The sequence below is a fragment of the Channa argus genome, chromosome 12 (assembly GCF_033026475.1).
Source record: "Channa argus isolate prfri chromosome 12, Channa argus male v1.0, whole genome shotgun sequence".
In the NCBI taxonomy this organism is placed as follows: Eukaryota; Metazoa; Chordata; class Actinopteri; order Anabantiformes; family Channidae; genus Channa; species Channa argus.
This window is the reverse complement of record NC_090208.1, coordinates 26,709,078-26,729,889: the sequence shown is the minus strand read 5'-3', so window position 1 is coordinate 26,729,889 and position 20,812 is coordinate 26,709,078. Positions and strand designations below refer to the sequence as shown.

The 20,812-nt window shown below is 39.5% G+C and overlaps 1 protein-coding gene across 1 annotated transcript; it reads right to left on the bottom strand.

Moving 5' to 3' along the window:
- Window positions 1–3,328: 3,328 nt before the first annotated feature.
- On the bottom strand, window positions 3,329–20,024 carry si:ch73-40a2.1 (tyrosine-protein kinase receptor TYRO3). Its single transcript, XM_067524903.1, has 15 exons — window positions 19,813–20,024; window positions 18,142–18,203; window positions 17,108–17,726; window positions 14,841–14,996; window positions 14,060–14,392; window positions 13,259–13,451; window positions 12,907–12,998; window positions 12,432–12,545; window positions 11,083–11,163; window positions 10,905–10,997; window positions 10,296–10,417; window positions 5,959–6,068; window positions 5,514–5,673; window positions 5,261–5,397; window positions 3,329–3,867 (listed from the first exon to the last, which is right to left on the bottom strand). Exons 1-15 carry the CDS (start codon window positions 19,916–19,918, stop codon window positions 3,555–3,557), a joined length of 2,691 nt encoding a protein of 896 aa, XP_067381004.1. The 5' UTR covers window positions 19,919–20,024; the 3' UTR covers window positions 3,329–3,554.
- Between the last annotated feature and the right edge of the window lie 788 nt (window positions 20,025–20,812).

Below are 20,812 nucleotides of genomic sequence, written 5' to 3'. Positions count from 1 at the left end.
ATATAAAACTTATTGTTCATAACACAGACCCTTGTGTAACTCGATAGCTAACCTTTGTGTGCATGTTCATTAACTTGAGCAAACTGAAATCTATCAGATAAGATTTAAACCAACCTAGTGCAGTTCCTTTAATCCCAATTTCATGTTCCAGTCTCTGTAATAAAATGTTATGATCAATGGTATCAAATGCAGCACTAAGATCTAACAGAACAAGTTTAGAGACTTGTCCATTATCTGAGGACAACAGAAGATTGTTCTGTGACTTATCAGTGCTGTTTCTGTACTATGATGAATTCTAAATCCTGACTGAAAGTCTTCATACAAATTATTCCTATGAAGGTGATCACATAATTGTTTTGCAACTACTTTTTCAAGGATTTTAGAAATAAAGGGGAGATTAGATATTGGTCTGTAATTGGCTAAAACACCTGGGTCAAGACAGGGTTTTGTAAGTAGTGGTTTAATTACAGCTACCTTATAGGCCTGTGGTACACAGTCTGTTTCTAAAGTTCTGTTTCTAGATTGATGATATCTAATATGAACGTATCTATTAAGGGTAAAGCTTCCTTAAGCAGCTTAGTTGGAATAGGGTCTAGCAGACAGGTTGTTGGTTTAGATGAGGTAATAATTAAAATTAGCTCAGACAGATCTATGGGTTCTTGTTTTCCTCTATTAATGATGGATGATATGTTGTTCTGGCATCACTGAGAGCTTTTTTGTACCTTTTTTTCCAGGCTAAATGGGATTCTTCTAAATTTCTGCAATGCCACTTCCTTTTTTATCTTTTGTGTTGCTTGTTTTAAGTTGCGAGTTTGCAAACTATACCATGGAGATTACCTCTTCTGGTTTACTACCTTCTTTTCAGAGGGGCAACATTATCGAGTATTTTACGTAGTGAGGCTGCAGAATAATTAACAAGATAATCTATTTGTGCAGGAGTAACATTAAGGTGGCTACTCTCCATTGTATTGACATATATGAAGCAAATGATGAAACAATCGTTTCTTTGTTTACAGCTTTTTCACTTAAGTAAATAGTAAATGTCTGCACTGATATAGTGCTTTTCTACCTATTGGCACTCAGAGCGCTTTACACTGCTTCTTATTCACCCATTCACACTCACAATCCAACTGATGGGGGAGCTGTCCAACACTCATCCGGAGAAACTAAGTTGGGGGTCAGTGTCTTGCTCAAGGACACTTCAACATGTGATCAGAGGAGCCAGAGATCGAATCAGCAACTGCAGGAGTTCTGGATAACTGCTCTACCTCCTGCACCACAGTTGCCCACAAACTTAAAGGCATAAGATGGGCTAAACTTGTGTCTGTGTTATTAATTGAAATGTGTTATTTTTAGATATAGCAATCATAAAGCTTTTACAAAACATATGTACGTATGTGTCAAATCTCACTTTGCAACAGTGTTTTATTAAATGAAATGTATTCATTTTTTATTGTTTATTACAAACTGTACACAATCAATTGAAACTCGGTACATTCATAGAACTAATCATATCTATGAAAGAAAACATTTATTTAATCAAATAAGCAAAAAAAAAAAAAATTCAATCGGATGCTGTATGATAACTAACATTGCAATTATGAGAAATTATCATTAAAAAGTCCAGCCCTTTATGTTTTTTAAGGTTTGCTCTTTGCTGCAACTGACTGCCTGTGTGTCTACATTCAGGTCAATGCAGCCTGCTGCTACTCAAATGATCCAGAACTTAAATGTTTGTGGGGTTCAAATCTTTACAGGAACTGTCAGTGCTTTTTTGTCCAGATTTTCCCCCACAGGCAGAGATGATGTTGTTCACCTCATTTTGGTTTGGTTGTGTTTTTTGTTTCGCTTTACAGCAAATCATACACATCCAACATTGTTACCAACATTGATTAACAGAACGTATTTCAGTGTAGTTTAAAAAACATAATAACTTGTGTGGTAGTGACATCACACTCATATCAGCGTATTGACTAGAAAAAACTGAGATAACGGCAGCACAAAACAGCTGTTTTCTAACCCAGTGTTTCATTTTTTTCTTATGTACAACAGCTTGTTTGTGAATTGCCAATTAAATCTTCCTGTTCCTTCTTCCAGAGTATTTCACTGTCTCATCATGCATTTCTCTATCTTCAGCTCAGCATCTCTAAGACAAACGTTCTGATCTTCCCAGCCAGGCCTTGCATACAGCACAGCATCAGCATCAACGATCAATGATATTTCCCACAAACTTTGCCAGAAACCGGAGGGTCATCGTTGACGAAAACATGAGTTTTCCTGACCACATCTCATTCTTCTTATCCTTTCGGTTGTTCTCTTTTAGGGGTCACCACAGAAAATCATCTGCCTCCATCTAACCCTGTCCTCTCCATCCTCCACACCAGCTAACTTCATGTCCTCCCTCACTACATCCATAAATGTCCTCTTTGTTCTTCCTCTAGACCTCCTGCCTGGCAGCTCCAACCTCAGCATCCTTCTACAGATATATTCACAGTTTCTCCTCTGAACATGTCCAAACCACCTCAATCTGGCCTCTCTGACTTTATCTCCAACACATCTAACATGAGCTGTCCCTCTGATGTCCTTATTCCTGATCCTGTCCATCCTCGTCACTCCCAAAGAGAACCTCAACATCTTAAGCTCTGCTACCTCCAGCTCTGCCTCCTGTCTTTTCTTCAGTGCCACTGTCTCTAAGCTGAACAACATCTCCGGTCTCACCACCGTCTTGAACATCTTTCCTTTCATTCTCGCTGATGCTCTTTTATCACACAACACAGCTGACACTTTTCTCCACCCGTTCCAACCTGCCTGCACTCACCTCTTCACCTCTTTTCTACACTCTCCGTTGCTCTGAACTGTTGACCCTAAGTACTTAAAGTCCTGCACCTTCTTCACCTCTGCTCCCTGTAACCTCAACGTTCCACTTAGGACCCTCTTATTTACACACATGTATTCTTGCCGTGGCTAAGCTTCATTCCTCTTCATTCCTTTCAGAGCAGATCTCCATCTAGATTTTCCTCCACCTGCACCCTTCCCCTATAATGTTGAGTTCATAGTTTTGAATTAGTTGAACATTTAACTTTGAAAGTCAATTGTTCAGTCTGTGTGAATGTGAATGTGAATGGCTTGTCTGTCTGTGTATGTCTCTCTGTGTTTTGGCCCTCAAATAGACTGGTGATCTGTCCAGTGGACACCACCTCTCACCCAGTGACAGCTGGGATAGGGTCCAGCCCCCTGTGACCATGAACAGGATAAGAGGTTATGTTAATAGACAGATGGATGTTTTAAATTAAATGATATAAAACAAAAACGAAAAACAAAGTTGAAGTTTAACTCCAGTATTTTTGTTTTTGTTTTTCAACTTTAAAATTTTGTAAATCAGGTAACTATGGTGGTCAGTCAGATTCTGGGGGATTCACTCCTGGGAGCCCGAAATGCAACTGAGTTGTTCACAGATTTCCATTTCCATTTCACTCTCTCTCTCTCTCTCTCTCTGTCTCTCTGTCTCTCTCTCTTTCACACAAACTTACATACATTTTACAATAGAATTCACTTTAATCAACCTTAGTTGCTGAGTCAGTAATGTACGTCAGGTAGCCATCTGCATCTGCATCCAAGGTTGCAGCAGCACTCACAGGAGAAGGCAAATAGACGTTTTCACATCTTCCCCCAGTGTCTCTCTGTTGCTCAAAAGAAGCAGCTGCAGCTGCAGCAGCAACCTCTAGGCCCTGGTTGATGTAGCTGGCTTCTTGGCTGGCCTCCAGGACTGGCAGCTCAGACAGAAGTCCTTTCAATGTTTCACCCAGTTCCCTAAATCCAGGCCTCTGGTCCGGCTCCTGATCCCAGCAGCTTCGCATGGCTTCATAGCTATGTTTAGGGTGAGATGGAAAAGTGTCTCTTTATATACAGTACCTCTCCCTCTTCCTATGTATACATCACAGTATACACTACTGACAAAAAGTTAGGGATATTCGACTTTCGGGTGAACTTTATTGAAAATGGAAAAAGTTCATGCTACAGTGATATGATATGATGAAAGTAGTGCATTTGGGTAGAAACATGCAATAGTATTTTTTTCATCTCAAACTATTTATTGAAACAAAAGCAGTGGTGGGTTTACCACAACTTAAAATGTCAAGCTCTCAATAAATTGCCATGTGCCCTTGAGCATCAATTACAGCTTGACAATAACATCTCATGCTGTTCACAAGTCGACTTATTGTCTACTGAGGCATATAATTCCACTCTTCTTGAAGGGCTGTCCTCAGGTCATTGAGGTTCCTGGGTGCAGGGTTACGACCCTCTGCACGACTGCTCAGCTGATTCCATAGGTTTTCTATGGCATTCAGGTCTGGAGAAAGTGCAGGACACTCCATTTGAGTCACCCTGGCCATCAGCAGCCATTCCCTGATTATGTAACCTTGACGACAATTAAGATAAAGTCAGGGCTGTGTTTGTCATGCAGAGGCACAACGACTGGATTAATATTGTTATTGAGGTAGTATCGGCTTGTCACAATACCATGTGACACAAGACTTTGATCAGAGAACAGCACTGAGGCCCACTGGTCCCTCGTCCAGTGCAAATGCTTCCTGGGCCGTTTAGGGCTCGATGCCTGTGGCTGGTGGTGTGGTCAGGTCCCCTTGCAGGTCGTCTAGCACGCAGACCATTTCAAATGGTCTGACATGATACTCGGCTGCCTCTCACCTATCTTAAACATTCCAGGAGTTGGGTGACTTTCATCATCCGGTTCCGCAAGTCACTGTTCACAAGAAAGCAGTCATCAGCATAGGATTTGGCCAAACGGTGTCCACTTCTATGACTTTCTGTGAATCTTCCAGTCTCTCTGTGTCTCTGTTGGAACCTGCTGGTGACACTCTAAGCTCAGTGGCAATATTCCCCTGAGAACATCGTATTTTAAGCCTCACAGTGACCAGGTACTGTAGATCAAGTGTGTTATGTCTTGGTCTCATGATGTCAAAATGTGAACAGCATGATGAAATTGTTTAAATACAAATTATCAGTGATCCGGCAAATTTGGTAGTCAATTCATGGCTCACATGATTTTTGCAGTTAATCACCTTGTTAGAGAACAGCATGTTATGCAGTAAGTACTGAAACATTTGGAGTTTATAGTTTAAATTGTAAAGGTTATAGTGCATTTTAGGTGCCTTCTGAAATTTCACCCAGAAGTGGAACTTTTTCTGAGTATATATTTAAAAAGAGTCAGAGAACATGAAGAAAAAACACGGGAGCTCACAGTCTCTCGCCACAGTCCTCTGGCGGTTTTAGCCGATGTCCAGACAGCAGCAGGTCCAGGAGCTCATGGTTATGGACTCCAGGATAAGGAGTCCTGCCCCGGGAGACAATCTCCCACATAGTCACCCCGAATGACCACTGAAACAACAAGGACACAAATCATACTCCACGTTTCAATGTACAAATCTCTGCTATCAGGCATTCATCCCCAGAACACACACAAAAAAAGATGTTTCACAGAAGATTGAACTCACCACGTCACTTTTTGTCGTGTAGACAGATTCGGACAGGCTCTCTATGGCCATCCACTTAATTGGAACACGGATAGCTACTTTCTGTCGATAGTAATTACTGCTGTAAATTTTCTTGGACAGGCCAAAGTCAGCCACAGCCACCCTGAGGTCATCCCCTAGCCTGTGAATTCAAACAAAAATGTAAATGTATAATAGGATGGGTAAGACAATGCTCTCTAAAGTCAGACACAGTTTTTATGTTTTGTCCCAGAACAGAAACCGTGTCCTCTGAGGCCCTCAGTTTGTATCACTGAACCTTTAAGCAGCTTCCTTCCGAGATACAATCCACAGCTGAATACCAATAGCAGAGGACAGAGACACAGTCGTATATGAACAAGGAGGCCTTGATGTCAGGCTCCCCCTGTTCTCATGCCTTCCTCTCAGTGTCTCCCTCTGAAGGACTCACATGCAGTTGCGTGCAGCCAAGTCCCTGTGCAGAAACCCTTTGGAGCTCAGATAGTCCATCCCTGCAGCGATGTCGATCATAAAGTGCAGGAGACTCTGATGGGGCACAAACTATAAAAGAGCACAGAGAGGAGTGTTTGTAATTTATTTAAAACCTTTGAACAAACAAATATGCTGCATGGTGTGAACTTGGTTTGGTGGAGTTGTGGGTCACGATGTGACTTATGAAAATGTAAACAATTCAAGAGGCATAAAACTGTGACTAACAATTCTTAAACAATTTTTCGCACTCAAGCATTTTTATTTGTCATCTTTTATCATCTGTTGCCACCTTTAATGAGTACAATTACTATTGTTAATTGAATTTGTGCATCTATTGCCATAATTTTCACTAGATACAACTTACTGCTTGAATATATAACATCTAAACCACTGGGCGACATAGATTTTTAGTGAGAGTTAGAGTAAAATCAATTCGATTTAATTCAAGCAATAAGGCCTTGAAAGCCAGGCTACAGTGTGTGATTCAGCAAAATAGTTGAATAATTTGCCCCCTTTCACAATTTTGGTCAGTCTATTATTTTTACAAAAACTCTCATACTTTCCTCCATGGTTTCCATTTTAAAGGTGACTTTATATTTAGTGTTCACCTCATTTTTCTCATGGATTTAAATCAGTCAACAAATAAAAACAAAATAAACATGCTCTTTACACATATTATTTACAATCTGCCCGACCATTTTGGTGTCATTAGCCAATCGTTTCCTCTGCTCTTAGCCCGCTTTGAAGCAGGGAGATCATTTTCAACAAAACAGCTCACAGCAGTATTTGCAGTGTATTTGCATTTTAACAATGAAACACTGATCCACTGATAAAATATGGAGAAAGCTAGAAATAAGGTGAGGACAGAGCGACAGAAATCCCTTAACAAGGAGAAAACATAAGTCTACAGGTCTGGCCTTTCTTGGACCTTCATTTTGTTCTTTGGACCCGCTTTAATTCAAGTAAACTACAGTGGATGCTTCACGTAACCTTTCTGTCCACTAGCACATGTCCTGCTTTCTTCAGGAGGAGACAATAGCAAAATACTTTGCCAGTCAATCAATTTAGATAATTATTGATTTATAGATGATCAGGGACCACACTTTCAGAGAGGTGGGCAAAGCCAATTTCAAGTTCAGGAAACATTTGATCAACTGTGACATGGCAGTGGGAGTTTTACACCACGTTCAATTATCCCCATTTAAAGCAACATTTAAGCAATTAAACATTTTAACAATTTTGAAAATAGACCATAAGTACATGTTCTTGTACATAAGTTCTCGCATTGGTGAATACAGATCTCAGCAGGGAGAAATCCGCACGGGCAACCTGTCAGAAGTATGTAAATGTATGTTTAAAACAAAACTGAGTACTGTAAAATATACGGTAGCTGTAATTTCCTATTTGTATTTTTTCAAAAACAACATTCTGTTGTAGGGGTTCCAGCTGCATGACAACCACCATGACAACCACCAAGACAACTCCCAATAGAGTTCCATAAACATCAAAGTCAAATGATATCATAGCCAGAATGTCATATAAACAGTGTATACTTCATGTCTCATAATTCCATATCAGTCAGTCAGTCAGTCAGTCCACACCTGCTTGTGAGTGCAGACACTTCCTTAGTTTCTACGTGTTTGAAACACGTGACAACTGAGAAACCCACAATGGCCAAAAACTGTTTTCTCAATGTCAGAAAGAGGGACGGCACCAAGACAAGTCGGCTTGACCAAGAAAGCATCTCTCCTAAAAGGAAAAGGAGAAGGATTTTGACAGATAGGCCATCCAACCAAATTTTACCAGATATTGTGATGAAGGACCAAGAGAAACAATGTACACGTAGAGAGCGTCCTTGCCATGTCAACCAGAGGCAAAAAAGACTAAAGGACAACACTAGAACCTCAAAGATGAAACGGGCCAAGATATGGATCATTGGGTCCAGTTATATTCAGAGAGGTGAGGGAGCTGCCAAAAAGATCTTTGGGGACAACTTAGGGCTAAAAGCCAAAGTGAAGTGGTTTGGCCAGCGAGGCATGAGATGGAGTAGTGTCCTTCACTGGCTGTACCACAAGCTGCGCGGACAAAGACCCCCTGGCATTTTGGTCATCCATGCCGGTGACAACGACCTGGGACGAGTGTCTGCAAAACACTTGGCATTTAGAATGCAACAAGATTTGAGGCACCTCCATGAAAGATTTCCTACCATGAAACTTGTGTATTCCTGCATCACAGAGAGGAAGGTGTGGGGAAGTGGACATCCAGCCCAACTTAACAGTGACAGGAGGACAGTCAACATCCAAATAAGAAAAGTTCTTGGCAGCTTTGGAGGTCAAGTCATTGAACACCGCAATCTGCGTTTTTTCAATAGGAGCATCTTCCAACTAGATGGAATTAACTTTACCAAGAAAGGAAATGCCATCTTTCTGTCCAGCATCCGTGGATCCTTACTGGCAATGAATGTGAAATCAGTGTGAAAAACGTTTTCATTGTGCTTAAATAAATTAACATTTAATAAAATGATTGTGTCATGTAATTTAATGTGTGTAGGGACATAGCAGAGTAACACCATTTTCAACAATTTAAAAATATATAAATAGCAGCAAATAAAAATTTGAAGATACAGTTTAAGTGAAGTTTGTCTGTTGTCGCCTTTCATGTTGGGGTCAGATAGTATTGTGTGTTACTCTGTCACATGGCAATTAAAAACTTCATAAATACTTTGTATTTCCAAGGAAAACAGCTACAGAAGCTAAGTTTAAAGCTTATTTGCAAGTTTACCTGCAAATTGTAAAACATGACAAAGAAAAGTAGTGATGCCACACTGTAGTTCTGGGTTAAAGATGTTAATGATGGGACGGTCCAGTTAAAACATCAGACCCTGGTACTATCCATTTTCATAGCACTCGGTCCTTTAGAAATGTTAGTTTAAAGCCTTGTACATAACCCAGTGAAGTTGGCACAAGTGAGTCCAGCTGTCATGGAAAGTCTGGGAGTGAAACAGATTCAGTATTAACTGTTACAATAAGGGTAAGAAAGTGGTGAAAAAAATCCCCGTGTGCAACGCTGCAACACTGTGGCGTCTCTGCTCACAGCAAAACGTCTCTTCATTTAAGAAGACATCACCTCAGTGTCTCTGTTGACGGCATAATGAGGAGAGAGTCTGGCAGGAAAGAGATTCTCCTTCTCAAAGCATTTTATCTCCATCAGGAAAAGCAAACGGCAAAATCCGTCAGTAAAGCCAGCGGTGGTGGAGGATGCAGGATTTCAGTGAATGAATAAAGTGCTTGAACCATGTTAGTACTAATTGTTTTTTTTCTCTGTGCTTTACTTAAATTGGTGCCTTCAGTGGGAAACAGTGGTGGACAACATAAATGGTAAATAAGGTCAGAAATGCCCAGAAATCCAACAAGAAGAAAACATGAGATTAAAGGTCTGTGCATCTCTCTAAATTTTACTTGTTGTTTCACCACAGATAGTCACAACCCCACTAGTGCATGTGGCTGCTTCCTTCAGATGGAGAGAAGAACAAATAAATAAGTCCATCACTCATGTGAATGTGTGAATCAGCATGTACCATCTCTGTCTTTGCTCTGTTTTACATCTTCCCCTTTTTGAACGTATGGCACAGAGAGAAGGAGAGGAAGACAACGGCCAGTGGAAGTTTAGGAAACATTAGGACAGAATGACTTTGACACCGCATTTAATGATTCCATTTGAAGACACATTTTACCATGAACTAAGAAGCTTCATGTCTGAAATTAGACCATTAGTCTGCGAGTTTTTGCATTAGTTGTGTGTGGTCTTGTGCAGTAAATGTAGATCAAACTCAGCACAACACGTCAAAGAGTACAATTACTGCATACCAGCTCACTTTTAGTACTATTAATATGTCAATTCTTGTCTGACTAGTGATTAATTGTTAGAAAAATCGGAAAAACTGGTTAATTATGAATTGTGTAAAGGAACGTGATTGTACCGCAACTTTGATTAGAAATGTTGTTGAGTGAAAGTCAAAGAAGCCATAATTTAATCTCCTTCAGTAAAGTAAAAATATATGAAAAATACAGCTAAGTACAGAAAAAAGTACTGTTTCTGAAAAACAAGCATAGTGTGAAAAATTCACACATGGGTGTAAACAGCAAGTTAAACGCAAGAGAAGAGAGAAAACTGTGGGAAGGAAAACCAGAACTAACCAGCTTTACCCCACAAGTTTAGGCTATGAGAAGGTCCAGGTTCAGTTCCTGGGATGGAAACCCACCTAAAGTGTCTATATATGCTGCATCAGCATCTTACCATAGGAACGTCACCGTAGCGTGTAGCAATTAGGAAGCGGCGCAAGTCTCCATGTTTCATATAGGGCAGGATGACCAGAGGAACAGGCAGAGGGGAGTCCTGCTCTCTCTCTAAAGTGACCCCTGCAGGACAAACACATACATATTTTTAACAAGATTCCTTTTTACTGAATTGGAACAATAAAGGTTATAACCTATGTGTGTACCCACAGTGCAAAATCTGCCTTCTCCACTTTGCCTATAACACACTGAGGCCTAATTTTTCACCCTAAACAAGTAATAGTGTATTTTGTAGTTAACATAAAATTCTAGCAGACAATCAAACAAAACAACTCCTCCTCTCCACCAGTATGTAGAGAATTGTGTGTGTGCTTGTGTGTGTGCGCACATCCATGTGTGCACGTGTGTGCACGTGTTTGTGTGTGTGTGTGTGCGCATGTGTGACTGACTTCCTTTGATCAGTATCTAATGACTTCTAGGATAAAACAGACATTAGGCACAAGTTGTGTCCTACACAACAACTTAAGAACCACATTCTGCCATGTTGAGGCTGACAGAAACAACTGACCCGATTAGTGATCAGATAATTGAATTTGGAAGTATTTCTTACCTAGTAGTCTGACCACATTGTCATGATCAAAGTTCTTCATGATCTCTGCCTCTTTCAAAAACTGATGTAAGTCTTCTTGGCAATTAATTCCAACTACATGTGGAGGAAAGTAGATTCAGTGAAGTGAGAATCAGACTACTATTGTGAGAAAGAGTGGAGGCTGTCATTATATACACACCTCTCATGGTCTTCACAGCCACCTTGATGTCTACACCTTCCTCTGGTGTAAGGACTCCTTCATAGACAGAGCCAAACTCTCCTGTAGAACATGGACAATGAATTAATGTTAAAACTAAATGAAAAGTTGGTTTTAGTAGATATTCTAAGGCTACATGAGAAACAAATTGTGCAACTCGTTAATCTTTCTTTCATTTGTGTTTGTAGTGAGATTTTCCAGCTTTCCAACTGATTCAGTTTAAAGAGCCTGCAATTAATCCAAAATGCTGCAGCAAGAGTGCTGACTGGAATTAACAAGAGAGATCATATTTCACCTTCACTAGCTTCTCTCCATTGGCTTCCCATTAAATTTAGAATAGAATTTAAAACCCTGCTTCTTACATATAAAGCTCTGAATGGTCAGGCTCCATCATATATAGAAGACCTCATAGCACCATATCATCCCAGTAGACCACTTCAATCTCAGAATGCAGGCCTACTTGTGGTTCCCAGAATTTCCAAATGTAGAATGGGAGGCAGAGCCTTTAGTTATCAAGCTCCTCTCCAGTGGAACCAGCTCCCAGTTCAGATTCAGGAAGCAGACACCCTCTCTACTTTTAAGTCTCGGCTTAAAACCTTCCTCTTTAATAAAGCATCTAGTTAGTTATAGTTATGCTGCTATAGGCTTAGACTGCTGGGGGACCCACCCCCCAATGCACTGAGCTCCTTTCCTCCTCTTGACCCTCTCCTCTCTCCTCTCACCCCACAATTGTCACCACTGTATGACATTAACTCTCCACTGTTGCCTATGGTTTGCTCCAGGGGGAATTGTTGGGTTCTCTCTATACATCTTTATAATCTTGACTTTATTCTGTAAAGTGCCCTGATATGACTTTGTTGTGAATTGGCGCTATATAAATAAAGCTGAATGGAATTGAAAAATTCAGCCTCAAAGGTCAGATTTCTCCTTAGACAATAGGTCTCACATTCAACTGTACTTTAAAAAATGGCTTAAAAGACCAGTTGCACATCTCATCTTCCCACACATGCCTCACATAAACCACTGAAATGGGGCATTGACAGCCAGAGCCTCTCTGGCAAGTTCAGTCGCAGCTGGTGTGATATTGTTTTTCATACACTGCAACATGGTGAGCACTGTGAAACAATGTACAGATGCATGTATGAACATTCAAGTTATGTTGCTTACTAACAAAAAAAACAGCGTGCTCGTGATTCACTGGCACTTTATTCAGAATTCAGATTTCGAACCACATCCCACCAGTTGGGAATCAATAAACTAAATGAATTATTCCTTGAAAAACTCTATTATGAGCCTAAATCCAGATGATTGATGAGGAATCACAAACTGACCTTTGCCAAGCTCCTTTCCCAGGGTCAGCTTGTTTCTCTCTATCAGTACGTCCTTTAGACTGTCCAGCAGCCTGCCACTGAACCCCTCTAACAACTGGGCCACTCCCTCTACCACTGAAATACAAACCAAAAACATAGAATACACTTAGAATATGATTTGGACATAAACAAAGCTTCTATAATGAATAAGTAATGTATAGATTGTAACATTCAGCCTAATTGTAGATTAAAAGATAAATCATGAAGTAGATGGTATAATGTTAATGTTAATTCATAGGATTCATGACGTTTTTCACAAATATTCACTTATATTTTGTGTGCTCGTGTGAACTATCACTGGATTATTTTGATGCTAAAGAAAACCTAAAAGGGAAGTTTGGAAAGGTTCAGGCTTCTGAAGGAAAACTCAGCCTTTAATGAACTTTTAGCTTTTGAAAGTCAGAGAGGATGAAATGGAAACTAAGATGTCACTTACCGTTGGCCTGCTGAGGTGCAGCCTCCACCACCTGTGGACGTAGGTAGGTACATTCAAGATTTACTGGCAAAAGCTCGACTTCCTGGTCAACCCTGTAGGAAATGTATCATTTTCAGCATCAGTCGTCTTTAACCTACAGGATGTTTTCACTAGGGTTTCTGGTGTGTGTGAGGTCTTTCTCTGAAGTATAGCACAAGCGATGATGTTTGTTTTGTCATTACTTCATCTGGACTCAATCATAGAAATTCTAAGTCAAAAGGTTTGTCATTATTTTACAGATGACCTGCTGAAGAGAGTGAACAACAAAAACCTGATCAGGCCAAAGGAAACTGAAGTGGAAGGTGCCCTTTACCAAAGTTTAGAGTAGTTTCGGCGTGTGGCACACACAGCGATGGGGATCACAGCCACAAGCGCCACGACAACAAAGAAAACACCAACAGTCAGCCACAGAGAGTGGCGGCTCTGCTCCTGAGCAGCTGGCTTTGATTCCAGTTCTGAACTGTTTAAGTCTGGATGCACAGTGATCACCACAGGAGGACTTTTCCCTGTAAGACAAATAAAGGTTTTTCATGAGGCTCAGGGAATAATATTGATATTTTGCATCATTTAAAAACTTCCTGATATTGTTCCAGCTCAACTTTAAGCTTAATGTCATTTAATAATCACTAATAAGCACTGTCACAACCTCAGACCTGGGTTCTACACTACTCCAATACATATAGACTTGAATGACATTAAGTTGTTTGCAGTACAGTAGATACAGTACTTCTATTCAAAGACACTTACAAGTGAAGTAAAAGGCAGCAAAAAAAAAAAAGTCAGCGAGAAAACTAAAGCAAAGTATTACAAGAAGTGTTTTTGTTACATGAGATCCAAGTGCAAGAAATACATTTTGCCACTATACTTGTGGATGTGTACTGACCACATGAAATCCCAGTCAAACCAAGAAAACGTATGTTTAACTGCTCATGAATTAAATTTTCTTTATTTCGAAGAGTACATTTGTATGCAAATGCTAAGGCAGCTAGATTTGTTGGAAGTGAAACCAGGCTACCACCACATTTCCCATCATAAAATCTTTCTCCTTCCAACTGTGGAGGTGGACATCTCTCAGTTTTCCGTGTAAAGTAGTGACATTGTGATGTTTACGTACATCTATGAATTGTGACGGTGGCAGTGGATGAAGGTGGTGCCCCCAGCAGAATGGATACCTCATTCCAGGCTTGCACTGACAGTCTGTAGTCATGCTGTGGGTTTAGTCCCGAGATGCTGACTGATGTGTTGGTCAGACCTGATGAGTTGGGCAGAAGAATGACATCCTCCCCACATGCCTCCCATTTACTGCCAGCTTCTGATTTTGTCTCACAGTTAACACGATACTTTACTTCCTTTCTGCCTCCCAAATCATGAGGAGGTTCCCACGTCAGTATCAGCACTGAGTCATTATGATGATGAGCCGTGAGATTCACAGGGGCAGAGGGCGGCTCTGTAGAGTACAGGACGAAAGAGGAAGCGACACGCTTAAAACATGCTTTGTTTACATTTTACACAGCATTTTTCTGGAAGTGAGGAACTGACATTGTTAGATAACCTAGAAAGGGACAAGAATGATGACTGTCAACTGCGTGCACCTGGTTTCATTAGTCACGTTTGTGATTGGGTTTGGGTATAAATAGAAGGGGTTTCAGAGAGAGTCAGAAGACACCGACATCCATGTGTTATCTCGGTGCCGGCATGTATTAAACTGAGATGGTTCATCAAGTTCCATCTACAGTTCTACCAAGAGGGAAAATTTCTATCACACTGCCTTAAATTAAAGTCACGCGTTTACTGTAATAAATGAGTCTGTGAGGTTTGGGCACATTTGTTAATAGCCTAAAACATTATAAAATGTATTAGTAAAATTAACAAGAGACGTGGTCTGAGTTTCTTACTGGTGCAGCCAAGGTCATCGGGGTCATTTGGCAGGCGGCTGAAGCCCTGTAGACAGTCACAACTTTCTGAACCCTCCCTGTGTGTTCGGCTATTAGCCGGGCAGGGTCGACAGCCTCCACTCACATTGGCTGATTTGTAGAAGCCCATTGTACAAGCTGGTGAAATAGAAAGATTGAGTGAGTTCCCACCACTGATACCAAGGGTGATTGTAAAAGTTTTATTTTTAATACGATTCTAATATTTTCTACGGGTAAAGTATATACAAAGTTAGACAGCACTGAAAGATTAGATTAACCTCCTATTTGCTAAATACTGTAATAAATAAATGTCCAAGAAAGCAGCTTTTCCTCTTCCAACCGCTACCGAACATTTCTGATGATGATCCCTTACAGTGACTGAGCTGTGTAGGACCCAGCATGTTTCACACTGGTGGACTATGGTCACCGCATGAACTACAGTGTACTACAGATACTGCCATATCTAAAGAACCCATTGTCTGGGGAAATGAGAGAAAGTTACATCTTTCCATTTACAGATTCTAGTTTGCATACACTCTATTTTTATTCGAGCACAGTCATGATTCCAAGACAAACCTAATTTCAGTTCAAGGAGGTTGAGATAATGGGATATAGGGCAGTACAGCATAGTGACCTCACATCTACAGTATAGGGTCATGATTAAGGGTCAACAGTCCAACAGACCAACAGTCCAAGACATGCTGTTAAGTTAATTGGTGATTCTTAAATCTCCCATAGGTTTAAATGTGAGTGTCTGTCTTCAAGACACCTGTGATAGACGTCATCGGTCCAGGGTGTACCTGTCACTTTAATCTGTGTGGATTACATATGGATATTAGATTACAAAGCTCCTTTGAAAGGTGTTATATTTAAAAAGAGGAAACTGCGCTTTAGCTGTTGAGCAACACACAGGAAAATGTCAAAAATAAAATCAAAACAGTGCGGTAAAGTGGGAAGAGAATTATGGGAAAGAGGATGTGAAAGTCATGATTCATGAAGAAGGCAAAGACACAGGGTATATTAAAGAACAAGAAGTTGACTTCGGATCTATCCAGTATCATTGTTACCTCACCTCTAACCCCCCCCCCCTTTGCTCAAATAAATGTTGACGCTGTTTTCACAAGAATGAATTTCTGTTGCAGATTTTCCAGTAAGATTGAAATGACATCATCTGTCATTTTGCCAGCAAAGTAAAAACACTAATGATAACTGCAAAAAAAAACATATCCTGTGCAGGGTCAAGGTGCACTGGATTCGTTTCCAGCTTTTGTAAACTGAGAGGTGGGGTCCATCCTGGATCCCAATGGAAGAACGTGCTAACTCCACAAAAAAAAAGACCACAGTCGCCAGGTGGATTTAAGCCAAGGACCTTCTAGCTCTGAGCAGATGACCCCTCCCCCACCATGTAGATATCTGAGATTTCAAACACTCACAAAACTGTCATCTTTCAATGTACAAATGAAGAATTAATAGATTTCTAAAATTTGATTTAGCTTTTATCAATAAACATTATTCATGTCTACATCCTCATGTAATTCACAAAAATTGTTGATGTAGTAACAATTACAGGGTACAATTTAAAATAGTGCCAAGAAATCAGGTTAACCTGAATTTTAATCTGTGATTCCTTGCAAAGTGAGAAGGTGTCACAGCATCCGCCCTTCCATCAGACTCAGACGTTTCAAAATGTCTCAGTTACAATTACTTATGAATTCCATTTTTAGGAACTATAATATTTCTTAAAGGTTTGTAATGCAATCTATTTATGTTTGCCTATCTATGGGCGACTGTGGCGCAGCAAGGTAGAGCAGTTGTCCAACAGTCCTACAGTTGTTGGTTCAATCCCCGGCTCCTCTGGTCACATGTCAAAGTGTCCTTGAGCAAGACACTGAACCCCAACAGGTTTTTTTATAGTACAGTAAAATATGACTATTTTAACATATATTTAATTTCAAATTAATAGCTGTGTTTGGTTTACTGCTTTACTTAATTTTACTGTAAATTAAACATTGGATTAGTGTTTTTCTATGTACATATTTTATGTCATGGTTTTACAGTAATTTACTGGTAATTTCACATACATTTCTTACAGTGTAATGAAGCTGTTAGTCAGCTGTGGCAATTATGTCAAGCTGCTATTATTGAATTCTGACAATCAACTGATTTTGATAACTACTTTCCCATTTTAAAAAAATTCATACAAAACACATGTTTTATACGTTTCATAACTATGAAAAGTGTCTGTATACCTTGACAGGTGTCATTCAGGACTTGATGGCCAGTTTTACAGGTGCAACCACCCTGCAGTGGACCCCACTCTCCATCCAGATTACACTCTCTAACAGGCGGAGACACTTCTACAGCCCCTTTCACACAGGAACCTGTCAGCGGCCCAGAACCTGCCCCTGACCTTTCAAACGATGCCAGATGTGTCACAACATGAGGGCATCTCCTGTAGTACAGTCTGGTGGATGATACAAACACACATGAGCCTGAGTAGGAGAAAGCCAGCTGGAAGCCTCTGTGGCTCACTGAGCCCAGGCTCACAGTCACCTTGTGGTTCAGGTAGCTGGCAAGTTCATGTTTTTGGACTGTGACGGGGAACAGAGTGGAGTTCTGGAGGCCCAGAACTTTCCAGCCATCCTGAAATCTTCTAGTGGGAGTGTCTAAGTCAAAAAGATGAACGTATAGTTGGCTTAGCTGAGCAGCTGGCTCCTCCTCCTGGGCAAAAACAATATCCATCAGTAGAGAGTGGGCTTCGTTGCGTTCCATCCACTGGCTTAAAATTGTTCTTGTCACTCTCTTTGCACAGGCTTGAAGAACAGGCTTTGGACTGTCTTTACCAACTGTCATCAGAATTTCAGTCCACTGGAATGACACAGCCGAAGTGAAAAAACACAAGAACATACAAAAATCCACAATTTCTGGAAGATATCAGTGGTATAAAATTATAACCTTCAATCTCAAGGTCTATATAATATGATAATCAGTTCAATCTTGCAGTGCATTGAACATTGCTGTAGCTCCTTTTATACTCTCCACTGTGTATGTATTTGTGACCATTTAGTAACTAGTTAGTGGAAACTTAATTAAGTGCACATTTATTTAGAAACAGAGGCACTAACTGGTTTATAAATCCTTTAGAAATGTGTGCAAAACATATGTAAATCTCAAGAATTCTCAGATCATTCTTCAGTGGGATGAGGTGTGAGTCTGTGGGGGGGCCCTGCCTTATTTAAAGTAAAGAAATCTGGATCTTCACTGTCTTAGAAACCAAACTTACCTCGTTGGTTGGCTCAGACGTCCATCCTAGTCTGGCCTGTTTTTCAGAATGGAAAATCTCCACTGAACAGAGGAGAAAAGGGAACATAAAAATGCTGAGACATGACAAAACAATGAATCATTCACCCTTGTAACCCTTTAGCTTTGCAGTCCGTTCTTTCGTTATATTATAAGTTACCAAATCTTTCAGTTTGATAATAAGTGACTTCAAACTTGACTTCAAGTAATATCACTGTGGTTTATAATACATACACCTTGTATTAATAGTACTTTGGAGTTTATTGTTTTTACAGTCAAAAAAGGTCTAAGGTGTTTTAAGGTCAACCACCACCAGAAGGCAGTACAAGTGTACAATACATTATATTAGGACTTTATACAGTAGTTTAATGCTGTGCATCCCTGGACTTCTACAGGATCACTAATGATGGAGATTTAATGTACTATATTCAACATGGTGATTCCATGTTGGATTATTATCAATTAGTATCCTTAGACGTTTGGTTGCAAAAGTGCTTTTATTTTCAAACTTGCATTATCTTGTCATTTACCTTTAGAGGTATATTTTGTTTTCTTGATGCTGGCACACAACTTAGAAACATCAGGACTTGTCACTTCTCACATTTACAGATTCTTTTACAAAACTTTCCACAACAAAATAAATCTGTATATTTGCAAATATAGCATCTTTAACAAATTTGTAGTAATACAAATATAAAAATAATACAAAGCATCAAAGGTACAGTCCCTGGGGTTTTTAAGAGGTGACCTTCCTCAATTCTGTCTCAGAATCGTTACTCTGCACACACTGTTTTCTAGTGTCCAGGAGGAAGCTACAGTTCTTATACTCACTTCTATATACTACATTTCAATCAGCATAGAAAAGGTACCACAATAAATCTGGGCCATTGAGACTTTTCTTGTCTTAGTGCACTTATTTCAAAACATGTTTCGGCTTCTTGTCATCAGGGTGGGGACTACACTTGTTTCCTCTTTTTATATATAAAACTGGTTTTGGAACACTGGACCCGATTCCCCCCCCAAAAAATAAGAAATTTTTTTTCAAAAAATCTATCTATACAAAAATCTATCTATAGTCTATTAGTACTGTTAAACCTACTAACTGTTTTGGCTTATCTGTAAATGTTAATAGACATTTGACATTTTTAAGTTTTTTAATACTATAGAGGTTAGAAGTAACATTGGTTTTAAAGTACTTTATATTAATGTTTTTTTTAATTTGATTATTGTAGTTATGCAATGCTTTTGCATTTTTTTCCTTTTTTACATTAGTAAATTTGTAGCTTTTATTTTATTTTACCCAGAACACATTTGGCAACCTTAATAAAATATTCTTTTCTTAAGGATGTTCTCACCGTTGATTTTGCAAACTTTGCATTTATGTTTGTATTTTGTCAGTATTTATTTATTTGTTGATTTTTACCTCAAAATTGACGCTGCCGTTACACTATGAGTAAAAAAGCAACAAAAGTTCTGATATTTTATTGCTGAAAACTGTAGAACTTAGAAGGTCCTGCAGACATTATATATTATATTTCACTGTAATACTGTCACCTTAGCTGACTGAAAATGAAAGTAAGACATGTTATCTTGTTCTCAAATATTTCCTGAGAAAATATTTTACATCCTGAAAGAGAAATGCCTGAACACTCACCCTCCTCTGCTTGATAAGCTGGATCACAGCCAGCCTCCCACATCCAGAGCCACAAAAAGATTAGAGTAGGTCTGACAGACCATGATACACTGTTATAAAAAGACATGTCTTCAGCTCAGTACAAGGCTTTATCATAATCCCCTGGCCCCTCTTGGTTCTTCTTCAGTCAGCTCTTCTGACTGATGCCTGTGTTTACATGTACTTATGAACATGACTCTAAAGGATGTTGTAAGCAAACTGCTAATATGAGGCTTCCTCTTCTGGAAAACCCGCCCTTGTCCTTGGAATTGACTGATTTTCTTTTGGTATGTGCTGCTGATACTCCTACTTTTTTCAAGAATAGTGGAAAGCAATAAACTCTAAAAGACAAAAAATCAGTATAGTAACATAAAAATAAAGCCTACATTATTAAACTTTAGATAAGGCTTTATGTTGCTATAAGGATTTTTTTTATTTCCATCAAAAAAAGTGTCTCATCAAAATTCCTCAATAATAATTAGACATTTAAGAAGACACACACTCTATTTATAAGATTGTTGAAATATAGCTTTTGCAATAGTTCTGCCGTTTTAAAGAGCTTAGTTTTGTGTTTTTATTGCATTTTTCTCAGGATTGCAATAAAAAAATTTGCATTTCCACCTACTGGCACTCAATGCACTTTACACTGCTTCTTATTCACCCCTTCACACAATTGTTAGTGTGAATCACACACAAATTGCTCACCAGAGTTCAGTGTCTTGCTCAAGGACACTTCAACATGTGACTGGAGGAACAACTAAAAGATTGGTGGACAACCGCTTTACCTTCCTGTAAGATTAATTTAAACCATAAAGTTGAGCAGTAAAATTCAGCCATGCATCTTTGTGAAATTAACATGTTGTAGGCACTATTGCACCTATTGCACAGCTAGTTTGTGAACTACAACTGCTTGCGAAATAAAAGCTGACATAATATTTACTGTAGGTCCTCTGGCTTCTTTCTGTACTGTTATGTTCACACC

Coding starts and splice junctions, on each gene's coding strand:
- si:ch73-40a2.1 (XM_067524903.1), bottom strand. CDS start 19,918: ATGTCTTTTTATAACAGTGTATCATGGTCTGTCAGACCTACTCTAATC. Junction 12,999..13,258: donor CGAAACTACTCTAAACTTTG/GTAAAGGGCACC, acceptor CATTTCCTACAG/GGTTGACCAGGAAGTCGAGC. Junction 10,418..10,904: donor CAATGTGGTCAGACTACTAG/GTAAGAAATACT, acceptor TTTGTCCTGCAG/GGGTCACTTTAGAGAGAGAG.